This window comes from Sphaeramia orbicularis, chromosome 1, assembly GCF_902148855.1.
Source record: "Sphaeramia orbicularis chromosome 1, fSphaOr1.1, whole genome shotgun sequence".
Lineage (NCBI taxonomy): Eukaryota > Metazoa > Chordata > Actinopteri > Kurtiformes > Apogonidae > Sphaeramia > Sphaeramia orbicularis.
The window spans coordinates 47,014,441-47,032,220 of NC_043957.1; the positions used below are offsets into that span (position 1 = coordinate 47,014,441).

At 37.3% G+C, this 17,780-nt stretch overlaps 2 protein-coding genes across 2 annotated transcripts in view; one reads left to right on the forward strand and one right to left on the reverse strand.

Moving 5' to 3' along the window:
- The window catches only part of tbck (TBC1 domain containing kinase), a 44,550-nt gene that overhangs the window by 23,751 nt on the left and 3,019 nt on the right, over positions 1-17,780 (reverse strand). Inside the window, exons 5-21 of the mRNA XM_030140503.1 lie at positions 17,629-17,702; positions 16,893-17,034; positions 16,720-16,780; positions 16,578-16,639; positions 16,337-16,398; positions 14,933-15,081; positions 13,595-13,733; positions 13,381-13,480; positions 11,530-11,579; positions 11,288-11,417; positions 11,010-11,108; positions 9,840-9,902; positions 9,627-9,753; positions 9,326-9,376; positions 9,140-9,223; positions 6,640-6,725; positions 795-831 (exon numbers count right to left, since the gene is read on the reverse strand). Of these exons, the coding sequence (XP_029996363.1) occupies positions 795-831; positions 6,640-6,725; positions 9,140-9,223; positions 9,326-9,376; positions 9,627-9,753; positions 9,840-9,902; positions 11,010-11,108; positions 11,288-11,417; positions 11,530-11,579; positions 13,381-13,480; positions 13,595-13,733; positions 14,933-15,081; positions 16,337-16,398; positions 16,578-16,639; positions 16,720-16,780; positions 16,893-17,034; positions 17,629-17,702 (1,516 nt within the window). The remainder of the gene's footprint in view (positions 1-794; positions 832-6,639; positions 6,726-9,139; positions 9,224-9,325; positions 9,377-9,626; positions 9,754-9,839; positions 9,903-11,009; positions 11,109-11,287; positions 11,418-11,529; positions 11,580-13,380; positions 13,481-13,594; positions 13,734-14,932; positions 15,082-16,336; positions 16,399-16,577; positions 16,640-16,719; positions 16,781-16,892; positions 17,035-17,628; positions 17,703-17,780) is intronic.
- Positions 6,617-17,780, forward strand: part of aimp1a (aminoacyl tRNA synthetase complex interacting multifunctional protein 1a) — a 28,401-nt gene continuing 17,237 nt past the window's right edge. Inside the window, exon 1 of the mRNA XM_030140531.1 lies at positions 6,617-6,621. Coding sequence (XP_029996391.1) covers positions 6,620-6,621 — 2 coding nt within the window. The 5' untranslated portion in view covers positions 6,617-6,619. The remainder of the gene's footprint in view (positions 6,622-17,780) is intronic.

Sequence of the window (17,780 nt, forward strand, 5' to 3'; positions counted from 1 at the left end):
CATCCATTGTTCATTGTTCAATTGTTTTGTTTATTAACACAAAAAAAAAAGAAAAAAAGAAAAACTGAAATGTTGAGAATGGAAAGATTGGTCATTGGTCACATACTTGTTACGTGACCACACTGCTTTTCTCAATATTTCTAAATAAAAATCTGAAAAAAATAAAAATAAAAAAAAAACTGGACTGATAAATTTGTAAGTGCAATATTCTCAGTACCTTTGTCTTTACCTTTTGCAATGGCAAAAAAGTGAAATTCAGGCTCTGGGAACAAATAAACCACCAGCTTCTTACTGGTACTGAGAATATTTCACTTACAAATTTATCAGTCCAGTCCCTTTTTTTACATTTCACTTTAATATTTATTGTGGCCCCCCTTGGCAACAATCACAGCAGCACATCTTTCTGGCATTGTGTCATTGTATTTTCAGAGAGTTTCAACCCCAATGTCATTCCACGCTCTCAGGAGCTCATTCCAGAGAGTTTCCTTAGAGTTTCCTTAGATTGTTGCCAAGGGGGCCACACTAAATATTAGAGTAAAATGTAAAAAAAAAAGGACTGGACTGATAAATTTGTATGTGAAATATTCTCAGTACCTTTGCCTTTACCTTTTACAATGGCAAAAAAGTGAAATTTAGGCTCTGGGAACAAATAAACCACCAGTTTCTTAAGATTTGACAAGTGTTCTAATATTTTTGCACACCACTGTACATCAGTTCAAACACAGCTCATGACATGGATCAAGTCCAAGGTACTGTAGATAATAAAAAAAAAAGAAAAGAAAAAAGGTACTCACGTGTAAACATAGTCAGGAACCAAGGAATGGCATAAAGCTGTGTGGCAAGACAAGACAAAACATATAATCACATACACATGTATTAAGTTATATAGCTTTTATCTCACTGTATGAATAAAAGCCAACTGATATAAAGATGTCTGGGGGGGGGGGGGGGGGGGGGGGGGGGGTCTGACAAAAAGAGATGACAGTGAAGAGATAACGGCTGAGTTCAGTTATTAGTCTACAGGGAGAAAGCTAACCATGAATCTCATTATACCAATCTTTTCTTCCCTCCTTTACCCTCCTGCATCACTCTTTCCATTCTGTATATCCCCAAGAGGAAATAAATAAAATTAAAGTGCACACACACACATACAGGATGGGGAAGCAAAATTTACAATATTTTGAGGCAGGGATTGAAAGACAGTGTATGACCAATTAGTTTATTGAAAGTCATGAGAATTTATTTGCCACAAAAAAATTGTCATAATAGAAAATGTTTTTATTCTGTGTCCTCCTTCTTTCTCAATAACTGCCTTCACGCACTTCCTGAAACTTGCGCGAGTGTTCCTCAAATATTCAGGTGATAACTTCTCCCATTCTTCTTTAATAGTATCTTCCAGACTTTCTCGTAATAGTTTTGCTCATAGTCATTCTCTTCTTTCCATTATAAACAGTCTTTATGGACACTCCAACTATTTTTGAAATCTCCTTTGGTGTGACGAGTGCATTCAGCAAATCACACACTCTTTGACGTTTGCTTTCCGGATTACTCATATGGGCAAAAGTTTGTGAAAAGGTATGGATAATAGTGTTAGGTATGATTATGACATCAATATATGTTTGGTTTCAAAACAATTGACGTAGTGCCTGCTGAGAAAAAACAACTAAATGTTCATTGTAAATTTTGCTTCCCCACCCTGTACACACACACAGACATCCTAAAATACACACTAACTCCACTATTAACCACCTGTTCTAGTTCCTGCCAGTTGCTGGCCACTGTCACAGAGGTTCTGCAGGGTGTGCAGGTATACTGGAGCTCATCTCAGCCTTCAACTGATAGCATTAAAGTTACAGCTTAAAGCTTAAACTGGGATTTTACTTTCAAAATAAGTTGTGTTTTTCTTTTGATGTATAAAAGCACCTTGTCACTGCCACTTTTTTTTTTTTCTTTAAATCGGTGTTAGAATATGGAGATCTACCTTACATGAATGCATCCTCCAAATGTGTTCAAATGGTTGACACAGTTTATCATGCTTCTCTGAGGTTTAGTACTAATTCCAAAGCCATGACACATCATTGTGAGTTGTATTCCAGAGTGGGTTGGCCTGTCTTATCCTCTAGGAGGCTGGGACACTGGTACACCTTTATTTACAAGGCCATACTTGGGCTACTGCCTTCCTATATCTGTAGTTTAATAACAAGAAGTAGCATTAATTCTTATTGTCTGCGGTCGAATGAGCATTTGTTCCTCTTTGTGTCATTTGCCCGTACAGAGCTGGGCAAAAGGGCGCTTGTCTACTCTGCTCCTTGCACGTGAAAAATGTTGCTAAAATACTGGAAACTGACTGAATTGATCTCCTTGAATGCTTTCAAATCCAAACTCAAAGTGCGAGAGAATGACTCAATGACTTGCACTTGTTTTTCATAGTTTGACTTGTCTTGTAAATTATTGCATGTTGTAACTGTATGTATGTCGTAACTGTGTTGTATTTCATGCTACCTCTTGGCCAGGACTCCCTTGGAAAAAAGGTTGTTAATCTCAATGGGATCTTTTTTCCTAGTTAAATAAAAGTTAAATAAATAAATAAAATGGTTAACTGTAGAGGGGCTACTGGCTGTTCAGTAGACTTTTCCCATGCCAAGAAGTGATGAACAGGAGAGAGCGGCTGCACTCCGAGTATCAGCCTAAATTTGAGCAGCAGCACAGGACAGCGGGTCTAGGCAGATTGGATTAGTGTAGGTGTAAATGGCAGAACCCAGGAGAGAAGATGCGGCCACATTGGAAATGACTAGAATTAAACCACTGGCTGCATGCAATCTGACTTTGTGTTGATGAGCAAAGGTATTTCTGGAGCCCAAGCCTTAAAACCACAGCGTTTTAAAAGGTTCCATCTGCATGTGTTAGCTCTCTATTAGATCACGTAGCCAGTTGGTACCAAAGGCATCACCATCTTTGTAGGGATCAGCTACACACTGAAAAATATAAATAAGCTTCACCGCCGAAGATTATCCATTAATGACAATTATGAGAATATCAACAGTTTTGACGGACCTTTAATTCGAAGTGATACAGACACAAAACAAAATTTGATGATCAATTCAGAGAAATTAATTTACAATAATATGTTGCAAAGCCCACAACTGGCTAATTTAGATTTCTGGGTTAATTCTATAGCTGCCAAATATTCAGAAAATATTTTGCGAACCCCCTTTTATAACAGGAGGAACATCTGTTATAACAACAACAAGGGGATATTTCTTTTTTTAATATATATGCAATAGACCTATCTATTAGTAGTAAAAAAAAAAAAAAAAAAACATTTGAGCATATTCTCAATGGAGTTTATTAACCCTTTCATGCATGAATTATGAGAACCTTAGTTGAGTTTTTTTCCTGAGTGTTTTTTTTCCTCTTTAGGCATGAAAAAAACAATACGATTGAAATTTTTTTTATGAACCTATTTTTCATGGAGATACAAAAATGTCCACTCAGCTGGACACCAATTTTTGAAGCAAAAAATCATGTATTTAAAACCTATCATCAGAAAGTGACAAACTGCGTGAAAACTATGAAATAAAAACATTTTTCATGCAGCTAATCTGATGTTTTCTTACATTTTAACATACTCTAAGACTAGTTATTACTAACTTCATGCAGACAATATGCAAAAAAAAAAAACCTTTTTGATTAAGAAAACTGTTGATTACAGTCTAATAACAATTAGCAATTGATTTAACACATGTTACTGCAGATCAGGTTTATCAACCTGATCTGCAAAGTTACAGTAATGGTATGAATTACAATGTATTATGGGATGATGTATAAACGTCTACTGTGTCGGCTGATATGGAACTAAAACAACAAAACCCATGAATATACAAAAGAAGAGCTGTAGAATAACTGTCCACTGTAGTGACCACTATGCATGAAAGGGTTAAGTAAACTGGTGTTACTGGACTTAGAGGGACTGGCATTATGTATACAAATTATATCAGCCAAGCTTGTCAAGTTTATTCCTGTGAATATTTCTCTGCAATAACAATGAAAACAGAATTCATAGTCCTGTTTGAAAGGCAAGTCAGCACTGGTGCACGCAGTAAATGTCAAGTCAGCATCAGAGAAACATGCTTTTTGCCAATGGCCTAAATGACTCCAGGGGAAGATTGTGAAAGACTCAAAATAGGACACCTGTCTCAAGGTAAGGCACTAAAAAACACTGACAGGTGAAGTTTGTACAAAAAAGAAAAAAAAAAGAAAAAAAAGAGTAAATGCATTGCACTTCTGTACAGGGTGAGTCAGAAAAAACGCTCTTTCCATTTAAAGAAATTGTACTGCTAAAACGGAAACACTGATTTTTCTTTTGACCATACAGTCATATTGATGTGGTTATTGAGCATGTCTGGTGATGTAGTCATAGATTTATTGCATTGCATAAAAGAGAGAAGGTCCATTGTTTATTGGGCACTGAAATACCTGCCAACACAATGTATGCCACAGTGAACAAACTTGAAATTGACAACAATTACAGGAGTCGGGGCTTTGCTTTCACACTCAGGACATAGGCCTACATTACAGTGCCCAGGGAGTTTTCATCATGGCAAGACCACAGCGATTGCAGGTATTATTTCCTCATCGAGTTGTCTGTTTGGGTCAGGAGAGAGAGTGGCCACCTAGATCCCCGGACATGACCCCCCCTTGATTTTTTCTTGTGGGGGTATCTTAAAAACCGTGTGTATCAGACTGTTCCACAAACTCTTCAGGAACTCTGAAATCGCATCACGGCTGAAATCCAAGCCCAACGACGAACACGAATGGCGAGAAGAGCTGTGTTAGAGATGCGACAATGAGCACAGATTTGCATCAGTCTGAATGGTAGCCAGGTTGAAGGTCGTGCCGGACGACTTCGTTGAGACAAAACATTTTGATGGCGAGTAAACATGCTGTAATGGTTGACAATTTCAATTTCATTCACGGTGGCATAACTGTGTTGGCAGATATTTCGGTGCACAATAAACAATGGACATTCCCTCTGTTATGCTATGCCATAAGTCAATGATTCAATCGCCAGACATGCTCAATAACCACATCAATATGACTGTATAATCAAAAGAAAAATAAGCATCTCCATTTCAGTGGTACAATTTCTTTAAATGAAAAGAGCGTTTTTTCTGACTCACCCTTAACGGTATTCAAGGTGCTTTACAATGTGCCACATTGACCATTTGTACACCGAAAACATTCAAACTGATGGCACAGGTTGCACTGGGAGCAACTTGGGGTTCAGTGTCTTGGAAAAACTGCTCTACCTCCAGAGCTACAGCTGCACAATAAAAAAGAAAAAAAAATCTTTCTGTCCCTCTAGTAGTTTCATTCATACACACCAAAGAGGTTTGATGATCCAAAACCACCATAATTTTCTTCATCACTACATAAATTTGCAAAGACAGTGGCGTCACAAGGAGGAAAAAATCTTGAATCTCCTTGATGATAAAAGTGAAAATTAGCTGTCAAACAACTAATTGCCATAACATTATTGTCTGTTAATGTTAAGCTATCACAGTAGTACAAGGCTTATTAAGAGTGTAAATATACAAACTATACCTGTAAGTAAGAGGAATTGGATGCAATGAGATGATGGCATTAAAACAGTGTTAGACTGAAGTGTGGACAATGACATGGACATAAGACATGATGAAATCTTAATATGGTAACGGTGAAAGGAGGCAATTATCACAAGCAATGCAAAATTATCATGATTATCTCAAATAACTGTAATAAGGATATATCTAAAAATGTGAATGATATCTGTTATACAAAGTGATGTATGGAGGGTCATTTCTAAACCCCTAATGCACAGCCAGAACCCAGAATTATATATAACTCTGCCTCCGCTGCTACCGCCGCCACAATAATACTAGCAAATTAGGCTACTGGTATTATTATTACAACAATTATTAGTTTCCCCCTCACTCCCCCCTCTCTCTTTCTCACTTTCATTCACACTCCCCTCTTCCCCTTTTCCCTATTACCCCAAGCTATATTGTTTAGTCGCTCTTTACATGACGCTGTTGCTGTTTTTGGTTTGTTTATTTGTTTGATTTTCCCTTTGTTTATGTGTTGTTGTTGTTTTTCTGTCCACAATGTCTTGTTAACTATCACTAATAAAAAAAAAAAAAAAAAAAAAAAAAAGATAGTTCCATAAGTTATGGGACCCCTTAATTTTGTGTGCTGATAGGCACATCATATACCCAGTAAGCTAGAAACAACGCATTAAAGTGTCCCTTATTTATTTACCCACATAATTATTTATATTACTGTGCCCACCCCACCTTTTTTTTTTTTTTTTAATATATATTTTTGGTTCATGTTTAATGGCAGTTTGTATATATGTAGGAAGGGTGGGAGGGAGGGGATGCGGTTAGTTAAACTAAGAAAAACAATTCAAGACAGTGTATTTAAAATGCATGATATATTGTTTTTCCTTTCTAGAATTAAAAAAAAAAGAATTATGTATAACTTTTACTTCCTATTAGGGCTAAACTTGTGAGGAAAGACAAAGGTTGTTATGCTAATATGTCCTCTACTGCTGTCTATTGTCATCCATCTGTCAGGGTGCATGTGTTCTTGGTAACTTACATCTGGGATAAAGCCGATCTCATTTAGGTGGTTGCTCAGCTCTGGATCATGGAAGGCAATCATCTGGGAGAAGACAGTCAAGTACTCTGAAACACAGGAAAATGGGGAGATAACTATACACTGATTGATCATAACATGGTTGAGAGTAGGGCTTCAAAATCCAAAGGAAGAAACTGAATTAAGAGACAAAATGAAGAGAGTAGGCAATTTATTGATGGTGCGTTGTGAGAGGTCTCAACAATCCTGCCACATTCAAAGACAGAAAGCCTTTTTACCTTCGCATTAGGAGGCCATGACAGAGTGACTGCCTGGAAGAAAATGACATGAATACCAGAATTTTGCAAAGATTTTGCCATTTTAAGGCCATGGTCTTACACTTCTGATCAGCTGATGAACAGCCTGTTTGAGTTAAAAAGCAGTTTTCAATAAATCACTCTCTTCTTTTTGTCTCTTGTTCCAGTTTCTTCTTTTTACATGTTGAAGCTCTTCTTACATTTTTCCTGTGGTCTTAAGATTTTGTTCAGGAGAGTACACCATCTATACCATCAACAACCAAAAAGAGACAGAAATGTAAAATAAATCACTGGAAGCCAATGTCAAAGCTAATTCCTGTGCATTTCAGATGAATACTTGCACATTTTAAGTCATTCTTCTTACTGTGAGTCTACACAAGAGCCCTGACCACACACATACTCATTAAGTAGTCCTCCAGGGCACCTAGCAGTGGGAAAGAATGACAATAGCAACATTCCCTACAGAGGACAAGAGGTGTATGTCATGATTGTTTATCAGTCACAAAGCAATTGCTTGTGACATTTCTCTACAGGCCTTTGCAGTTTAATTTGTTTCTCTATCTCTAAATGATGTGACTCGGCCGCAAATTTCATTAAGACAGACTAAAATAATTTTTTACAAATAACGAAGAACATAAAATCTAAATTTTTCAGTGATGCTCTGTGCTAAATAATGGTCATATATTTTTGACATAGTTGAATACTCTGACTGTGTTTAATACTTATTATTTAACTTGTGGAGACACTCAGGTATAGCAACTAAACGAATGAACAACTAATTAAATTAAAGCCACATGTGGCATTGAAAGGCCCTCGCCAAGGGCATGTCCAGTACAAGTATTTCCATCATTCAGCAGGTGGAACTCAAGCAACAAATTTTAATGTCTTCTGGTGAATGGGTGTAGGCCTGGGAGATGGACAACTGATTAAAATTTGAGCCAAATCGGTGTTCGTATGTCCAAACAGACAATTTTTGTAAAGGTAAATTTCTGGAAAAACTTTGCAAACTTTGCGACCTCCGTGCACAAAATGGTGACACCTATCCCAAAAAATTTGGCTAATTTTTGATGCCCCACTTCTATAGATAATGTACACCGATTTTGAGCTCATTCGGCCAAACACCCAAGGAGGAGATAGTTAAAATACGTAGGAGAAAGAAAAATAAACATAAAAAAAAAAAAATAAATAATTTCAAATAAAAATAGTAATAATCTGAGTAGGAACAATATATCTGTTTCCATGTCAACCACATATCTGGCCTTATTTGAAAGGCCTCGAGGTCCCCCACATCGCCGTGAGGTCCAATGTCACGTGCCGTGCACTTACACACACATGACTGACCCCGATTGGGCATGGCCCATTGACTCCCATTCATTCCAAGCAGTTGTAAATATGCGGTTTGTGTACATGACATATTTTTTTTTTAAATCATTTGTAAATTCAAGTTGAAGATACAGGGGTTGGACAAATTAATGGAAACACCGTCACCTCAAGATGATAATGCCCCAATCCATACAGCTAGAATTGTTAAAGAATGGCATGAGGAACATTCTAATGAAGTTGAGCATCTCGTATGGCCGGCACAGTCCCCAGACCTCAACATTATTGAGCATTTATGGTCAGTTTTAGAGATTCAAGTAAGACGTCGATTTCCACCGCCATCATCTCTAAAAGAGTTGGAGGGTATTCTAACTGAAGAATGGCTTAAAATTCCTTTGGAAACAATTCACAAGTTGTATGAATCAATACCTCGGAGAATTGAGGCTGTAATTGTCGCAAAAGGTGGACCTACACAATATTAAATTATATTTTGTTGATTTTTTAAGGTGTTTCCATTATTTTGTCCAACCCCTGTAGTTGCATCTCCAAAGATCATGACAGGATGCGCAGGGAATCCCCAGGATGTGCCAGGATGCTCCACACTACGTCATCCCATTTTAAGACTGTACTAGAGCTTTGTGAATAAATAAATAAATTAACACAAATAATCATTGATTGTGAAAGGTTATTCTCTGTGAATATCTTGTCTAGGCTTGTAGAAGAGTATCTTGACACACTGGCAGGTGGTTATTTAAATGCGTAATCGTGTATGGATGGTGGGTGTAAATTTTGTTAAAAGCCCTAGGCCTTTTTTTTTTCACCGCAGTCTGTCACTGGTTGTGTGACTTCCACAGATATAATCAACTGCTATTTCTTCAACATCTTACCTTGGATGACGTGAGAGTTGTCCTTTAGGAAGAAGTTGTAGAGGTACTTAGGGATGAAGGCGGACATACAGGCATATGCCAGGGCTGTAAAATATTACCATAATAATTTAAAAAAAGATACAAAATGTAAGTGAGAAAAAGACTATAGCATAAGTGCAATGAATACAAATATATATATATGTATACCTTCATTATTAAAGTTTAAGTAGAGGAATGGGGCGCAGAGAGAATCCAGGCCTGAAATCACAAAACAAAAATAGTTACTACTGTATTTGTTAAAGCAAAAGGTTTCTTTTTTTTTTTACTAGTTTACTTTAGTACAATACTGTAATTTAAGATGTGACAGTGTCAACACCTAGTGGCCACAAATATGCAGTGCAATACGTTAACAGTATGGTCAGAGTGAAAAAATAGACTTACAGCAAGAGACAGAACAGAGTCAGGAAAATATATGAGAATGTATATAAAACACAAGGACAAGTCTGACCCTGCCAGTAGACCAGGTCAGGGTGAGAGACCACCCAGGCTTTCAATACACGCCGAAACTTGACATGGCCCTGAGGAGATGACAGTAGTTCGTCGTACTGGTGACAGCGAGGGATGTCCACTTCAATCTGTAACATAAATACAGTCAGGATTTAACACTTCACTATGAAAGTCAGTTAAAAGAATCAACATTTGAGAACTTTGTAGTTTTTACCTGTCTGTCAGTTGGGATGGGAGTATCTTTGTCTATACTCTCATATTTGGCTTGAATGTCACCCTGTTAAGAATAGATAAATCACATGATTAGCATATTTAGTGATGCAAAGTGATTCTGCCTCTAGAGGTCTCTCAATCAATATTTGATGAATCGATATTCAGGTGTGTGAGGTGGTGTTCTACATACTGTTGGGCTGACATGGCCAAAAATTGTGTACCGCAAGAGACAAGTTTCAAATTCGCAGCATTTAAAAAATACCAGATGTATTTTACAAAGGCCAAATCGAAGGCTGTGTTAATGTGTGGCTGTTTTATGTGTTGACTCTCCCCTTCTGCTCTCTCCCCATACACTTAAGTGGTTATTTATGTTGTTTTTAACTTCATAGTCTCTTCTATATTGGTTGCGAGTCTTGGATTCATCTGTACTGTTTTCTTTTATCAATTTTTCTTTATTCTTTTGTTCTGTTTTGTTTCGTTACTGTTTTTGTTCTGTTGGAGCCTCTTGCCAGGTCATCACTGTCAATGAGAAGCTGTTCTCAATTGATCTTACCTAGTAAAATAAAGTAATACTAATAATACTAATAATAACAATAAATGTGGAGATTAAAAGATAGACTGACGAGCAAAATAACCCACTCTGAGTTTTTGCTTGAAGAAGAAAACTTGATGATACCCTAATACAGATGTGTGTAAACTTAATTCAGTTAGTGACACAGTCTGTGGATACATAGCATTGATTCCCTGTTGGTCTGGGTACCCCTAAGTGTGTTCTGGTACTTGACTTCCCCCTGATGATGAGACTATGGAATGTCAATACTACATATCCTCCTGAGACCCAAGAAAGTAAAAGTTTTTGGCTTGTTTACGTTAAATAATTGCCTTGATTGGAAACAGCATGATGCAACAGTTTTGTACAGACACATTTTACCATTTTGAGTATGATTTTTTTATGGAATATCCTTTGCAGTGGACAGCATTTTTTTTTTTTTTTGTTTTGTTTTTTTTTAATGTAAAGCTGTGAAACTCCTGCCCACAACAAAGGACAAAAATGCACTACTTGGTTTCAGGAGGATATAACCCCTTTAGAATAAAAAATGTTAAGTGCAAAGCTAAAAAGGTGGGATATCCAACATTTCTGCATTATACAGAGTACCACTTTCTTTTTTACCTCAATGCCTAGCAGTGCAGCCCATGCTAGACCTCGAACAAGTGGGGGAATGTCCACTCTGGCCTCTTTCCACACGAGGTTCTTCTTGTACGGATAGGCCTGAAGAGACCCAATCATTATAAAAAGTGAAATTTCAATACGGCAATGACATGTTTACATATTAAAGCTTAAAGAGTTTTATATGAAGCCTCAAAAAGAGTTCATGTCCAAAAGGATGTGTACTGCACGTGTGTGACTGTGCTCTTGTGTGTTTCCATGAATTTTGATGAAGCTCAGACCTTGAGCAGCCTGTCAAAGAGGATGATGCGGATGAGTTGGTACTCCGTGTCTCTCTCACGGATGATGAGTGGCAGTGTGACGGTGGCCGACAGCTCATTGCTGCTGTTGGACTGAGGCAGACTTGACTGCCTGAAGGAAGAGGGAATGGAAATATGACATTACTCAGGTCACAGTTAATGGCACGCTGGTGTGAAAAGTAATGACCAGGGTTGGGAGGAAGAAAGGGGTAGGAATTGCTTACTCGTCCTCTAGTAGAGGGTAATAGGCTTCTCCTGCAACGTCCTTCAGTCTCTGAAAACAGCATAAAGTCGATATTCTTAAAGACACAATATGCATTCACTCTATGTTGTTATGTAGGTGCAGTAATGTTTAGAAAAGTACATAGCTGAATTGTATTCAAAAGTAAATTACAAAAAAAAAAAACATCAAATGCAATAACAAGATCACAAGTCTATACCTAGAATCTCATATCAGTAGCAAATACAAAAGCATAAAATACCAACAGGTTTTATTTAATTATTTACCGCTAAAAAATGTAATAAAGCTTTTGATGATAGAAAGAAAAGAGTTGCACACTGTCAAGTGAATAATACTGCGAGTACTAGAAACACATTACACAAATTTTGTGGTGGAGGAAGAATTCAGATCCTTCATTTAAATAAATGGACCAATAACACACTGAAAATGCTGTAATTGAAGTACAAATTCTACTCTTTAACACAGTGTTTTTCAACCTTGGGGTCGGGACCCCACGTGGGGTCGCCTGGAATTCATATGGGGTTACCTGAAATTTCTAGTAATTGATAAAAAATGTAAATAAATTGCTAATAAAATTATTTTTTAATGATTCACTATATATTTCATTAGAATTAAAACACCACACATTTTTCCTAATAAACTCAAGTTCTAATAAAATGCAGGATATGACATCTGAGAGGGCATATCTTGATTGACCCGATCATGTAACCACATAAGTTACTATGCTTCAACCTGTCCAGACACAGTCGAAACCGGACCGAACAGAGAATGAAAAGATTTATTCACCCGTCTGGCCCCACTAAGACATCTCCAAGAGAAAAATGTCTCTATTTTGAATGTCTGGGGTCACCAGAAATTTGTGATGTTAAAATGGGGTCACAAGCCAAAAAAGGTTGGGAACCACTGGTTTAACACTCAGGGACAGGGGCCCTGTTGACGTAAGAGGCTAAGACTTTTATGTGACAGTTTTGATATATTTTACTGCTGCATTAGTGTGAATGTTGCATTTCACTGCTGCAGATGTTTGCAGTTGTGCTGATTTGAACTATTCCGTGCATTTGGTCGATCATATTCAATAAGATCACCATATTATTGTAATGTTGCTGATCTCCCGCAGAGGTCTTCCTTCCCAGGAAGACCTCTATAGTTTCCACTGCAAAAAAAAGGCCTCATCCAGGACTTGTCCCACCTTAGACACAGTCTGTTTGAACTGCTGCCTTTAGACAGGTGTTTCAGAACAATAAAACATAAACAGATGGACTTAGAAACAGCTTTTATCACAGGCAGTTACAATTCTAAATATTAAATAATAATGAATATATTAATTAATATGACTTGCCAGATTTAGCAAGACTTTTTATTATGCAAAGATGGAATAATGAGTTCTTGATTTTTTTCATGTTTCTACTGGCTGAATGAATGTGTGTGTTCATTGTGTGGTTTTTACTCACTATGAGTAGTAGTTCACTTGGTTATTATAACTATATTGCACCTTAAAAATGGCTGAATTTTAGTGAACATTCTATTCTATTCGATTCAATTATATTAGATTAGATTAGATTAGATTATAAATTTAGATTAAGAAGCAAGAGGAACACTGAATCCTTTAGTTTAAGATGTGGTTTTCTCAGAACAGGAAGGAGAAAAATCGAACAAAAATCTAAAAGTATACAGATATACATTGAGCATAAAATGGAAATACACAATTAAAAGACATATCACTCAAATTTGTGCACAAGTCCAGTACTTCAGTATTAGTACTCAGATACATCCCACAACTGCACACATTCTTACACATTAATGGGAATTTCTCAAGACTTGTGTACTCTCTCACATTTCTGAGTTGGCAAAGCGACAGTGTAACTGTAGTGTCATCTAGCAAGAAGCTCCGATCCCTTCCCTGGCCGAATGACTCTCCATCCTCCAAGACAAAACTAAAAAAAAAAAAAAAAAAAAAAAAAAAAAATACATGGACATTTTACTATGTCTGACTGTTCCTAAAAATCATCTTAAGTGCCTCAGTGTGTGTTATCATGTGTGTGATGTACTTGGGCAGTGTGCAGATTGGAGGCTTGGACTGAATGATCTCCTTGTTGGTCAGCTCCTTCTCCAGGTCTCCGCCGGCCAGACACCATAGATGGTACACTTCATCTATGGCTCGTTCTGACAGGTAGTCTTCATCATCATCTACCAGCACAAACACACACAAACACACAACAGTATGTTTATGATCACCTTTCTATATTTGTTACAATAATCTACATACATTTTATCTAATTTCTGGCAATAAGATGTAACAGCCAAAATACTGGACAATAAAGAAGTCTATAATAAGTTCAGTGGTGTAGTCCAGGGTATACGGTGATATACAGAGTATACCTACTTATTTTTCAGTCAGTATTGCATATACCCACTTCTAAATCCCCCTAATGCCCACCATTCAGTACTATCTGAGCCAAATTGCCCATATTTTCCCCTGGGATGGTGAAGCCATGACCTGCCCTACTCTGCCTCTAACTGGCTAGTACCTGGTACCTTCACTGATTAGACTGGTTAACTTTAGGCATGAGGACTGATGAGCCAATCAGATGCAGAGTAGGACAGGTCATGCTGAGGAAAATATTGCGAATTTAGCACCAGAGCCAGGGCTGTGCTTAGCACTGGCCACCTCTGGAACCTGATTGGACACCTCAGGTGCCAGTTCCACCCTAGTTGATTGACAGGTAAATGCACGTCTCATTGAAAGGTGTGTGATTATTGGAAATGCGAACAAGAAAAGCAGAATAAATGTCTTTCAAATGAGTGACGCATATTTAGAGAACCTACTTTCATGGAATACATAATTCTGAGGTAAGTTTTAAGGTGGTTTTAGAATGAGTCACTGTTTTAAACTACTGGACATATGACTGCACATTTAAAAAAGAGACATCGCCAATAGTTCAACTATGCGAGTAGGCTAACGTTATGAAAGGCTAACACTATCCTATGTTTGCCTCATGTTGAATACATTTACATTCATGCAGTTGCTTGTGTGACCAGTAAAACCTACAAACTGCTCCTGATCAAGTCATGATAATTTTATAATAGTGAGCAAATACTACTGATGGATTTTTGGGTAAACTAAATAGAGTAGTCTTAAATGTCACCGTTTCTAAAATGCTGTTTTTCTGGACTACTTTAAAAAATAAAAAAGGGCAAAAATTTTGAGTATACCCACTTCTCCAGGGACCACTACACCACTAAAGAAGTATATATTAAAATTGGTGAATTTCTTCATGAATCTGTTTTTGCGAAGGTTTTAGTGGAAAAAAATAGGGCTTGGCTGTGGCTTGGAGTCTGTGCAGGTTCTACGTCTGCACGTACATCTGTGTGTAGTTGAGGCATACCTTTGCAAAGTTCACTGATGTCCTCTGGGAGCTCCAGATGTGCACAACGCAACGAAGATGAGAACAGACTAACAGGCTTCTGAAAGGGTGTATAGAGGCAGGAGACCCCATTGAACACATGGTCCCGCAACAGATCTGTAGGGGTAGGTCTAGGGGACACACACATGAACATTTTAATCTTACAAATCATGCCAGTCACTCTAATGTAAATATCAACACATGCAGGAAGGAGTATGTGCTTGGTGTTGTACTTCTACTAAAACTGAGAATTCACAGATTAATTCTTTATTCACTGAGTCTCTTGTATGTTCCTGACTAAGACAAACCATGTTCTATTGTAATACAATACTCATTACAGCAAAATTACTATCATAGCTATGCATTTTCAACTTGTAATTGGGTGCTTATATGAAACTGGGTTCATTTTGCCATCTGGCACTTTGCCACCTTTTTAGACTCAGTAATAAAAGAGAAATTTAGACATATTTCCCCTCAGGATGTACCTAATGATGACCTCAGATAAATGCAAAAAAATATTATACTCTTGCCAAGAGCCATCCAAAAATTAATGAATTTTTAATCAAATATTGGGTCCAAAAAATGACCAAAATACGGACATGAAAAGCTTCCTAGGTGTCAGTGCATTTGATCTTAAATTCATGGCTGGAAATGGTCTTATATACTGCTATAAATAAAGACACTGTGTTAAATTTGACAATCCTAGTGGGTTTCTAATCCAGACATGTGGGTTTTTCATGAATTGGCAGTTTCAGTCCAGGTTTTGTGTGGAACCCATCGTGTCCACTTGCGTTACATGTGGAACCTGCCCATTTAAACACAAATAAATCGTGAGTGATTTTGCAACTGCGGTCATTTTTGTGAAACACTCTGCCTTGCATAATTAGTTTGATTCCCAAAACGTACCTGTGAGAGAATAAAAAGATATTTGAAAAAATTGTAGCGTGCAATTTTTTTGCCCTTTTTACTGTGTTACATGTGGATTTTTGGATAAAAATAATATAAAAACAAAATAAAAATGTGTTTTATCTTAAAAACAATTTCTCTTTTATCTCAGTAAATATTTAATTTTAAAATAGACTCAAAGTGCTTCCAAACTTGCTTCATAACATTAGTCTACATCTGGTTTGAATTTCTAGCAGCTCTGTCCTGTTTTTAGGGACCAGTTTCATAGAAGCACCCAATTCCTACAAAGTTATATGACACCTGCAACTCAGAAATCTGCATCTGATTACTTTGACATCACTTCACTCATTGGTTTTAGTGTGCTGGACTATTATCTGACATACTACAGATACTGCCAGAATTTCACAAGACTGCACAACCAACTCATACTAGAAACTGAATGGCCAATGTCCTGCAACAGGATATCCAACACAGTGTTACCTTTTTGATGGAAGAAAGGTCAAGCATTTCCTTAATAACTCCAGAACATTTTCAGGCAGTTCCTGTTAGATTAACATTAGTATTAGTGTCATAAAAAAAACAGACATTTAAACTTCTGCAGAAAATGAGGAAAAAAGATCATGTTTATCATGTTTACGACAGCTTTCCATTCAGATTTTATTCCTTTTCTAACCATAAAAGACATGAAAAGAACTGTTTAAAGTGATGAGTCTAAGTCTACCTTAATGGTGTCTAGACAACCGTGTTCTTCTGCCAGGACAGTGACAATGTCATCCATGCAACCTGGGAACGACAGTATCACATTACAAGTCTAATAAACCAGATTGCTCTGTACTTAGATTAACTCTGCCCTTTTCACTTACCCAAGGTCAGAATGAACTTCAGTCTTTCACTTATATCAATATTTTGCAGCAGTCGTCTACCCTGTACCAGATAGACAATATTATATTTTACCATGAATATGAGCTATAAAGCATGAAGATTCTGTTTATGTATGCTTTCCTTTGGTATAAGTGGATTTATAAAGGTTTCTTACGGCACACAGTTCAAAAAGCAAAACTCCAAGTGACCAGACATCAGTCTTAGGGCCTGAGGGCAGAGGAGCTACGTCACGGGAAGGGTCACTTGGGTGAAACGAACCTTGAGCGATCACCTCTGGAGCAAGGTATGATGGGTACCTGAGGGCATGATCACAGAGCAGATAAGCTTATTATTTTTATAATAGCACCGCCTGATTTTGTAGCAGACATTTCTTTTTTTTTTTTATCCTAGGTCATATTATAACAATTTTGTCTTTAGGTGACACGCTAACAAAAGATTTTCACATTTCTTGCAAAAAGTGATGGCATAGTTACTATTAAAAACAATCTGAACAACTACATTTACTGCACTATCCAGCCAGATGTTTTACTGAAAGTCATGGGCATGTGCCATCATTCCTCTTTTCAATCTGCAAAAGGATATTAAACAGAGCGACTTCGCAGAAAATAAAGGCCTTTGGAATAGGATAAAAGTCAAACTATCAGTCACAATTCCACAATCAGGAAACTGTTCTGATGCCCACAAACCTGGTTTCTATGAAAAGGAATGGGCTATTATGCATTAATTTTACGGTCAATTGCCTTTGATATGATTTGACTAACAGCAAACAGATACACATGAACCTTTGACCTTAAACAGACAGCCTACATAACTCTTTCTGAAAAGCTGAAGAGTTCCAGAGGAGCACTAATGGACCCCTCCCTGTGATGAATGAGGAGAAAAAGACATACCCAATGGGGAAATCCACATCGGCTCCATGATCGGTCATGTGATACAGGCCAAACTTTGCAAGCTTGACATTTCCCTACAAATGTAAAATCAGTGTTAGAGGGACAGGGCTGAATTGATGCATCCATTTTATTTTCCTTTAACTGGACAGACA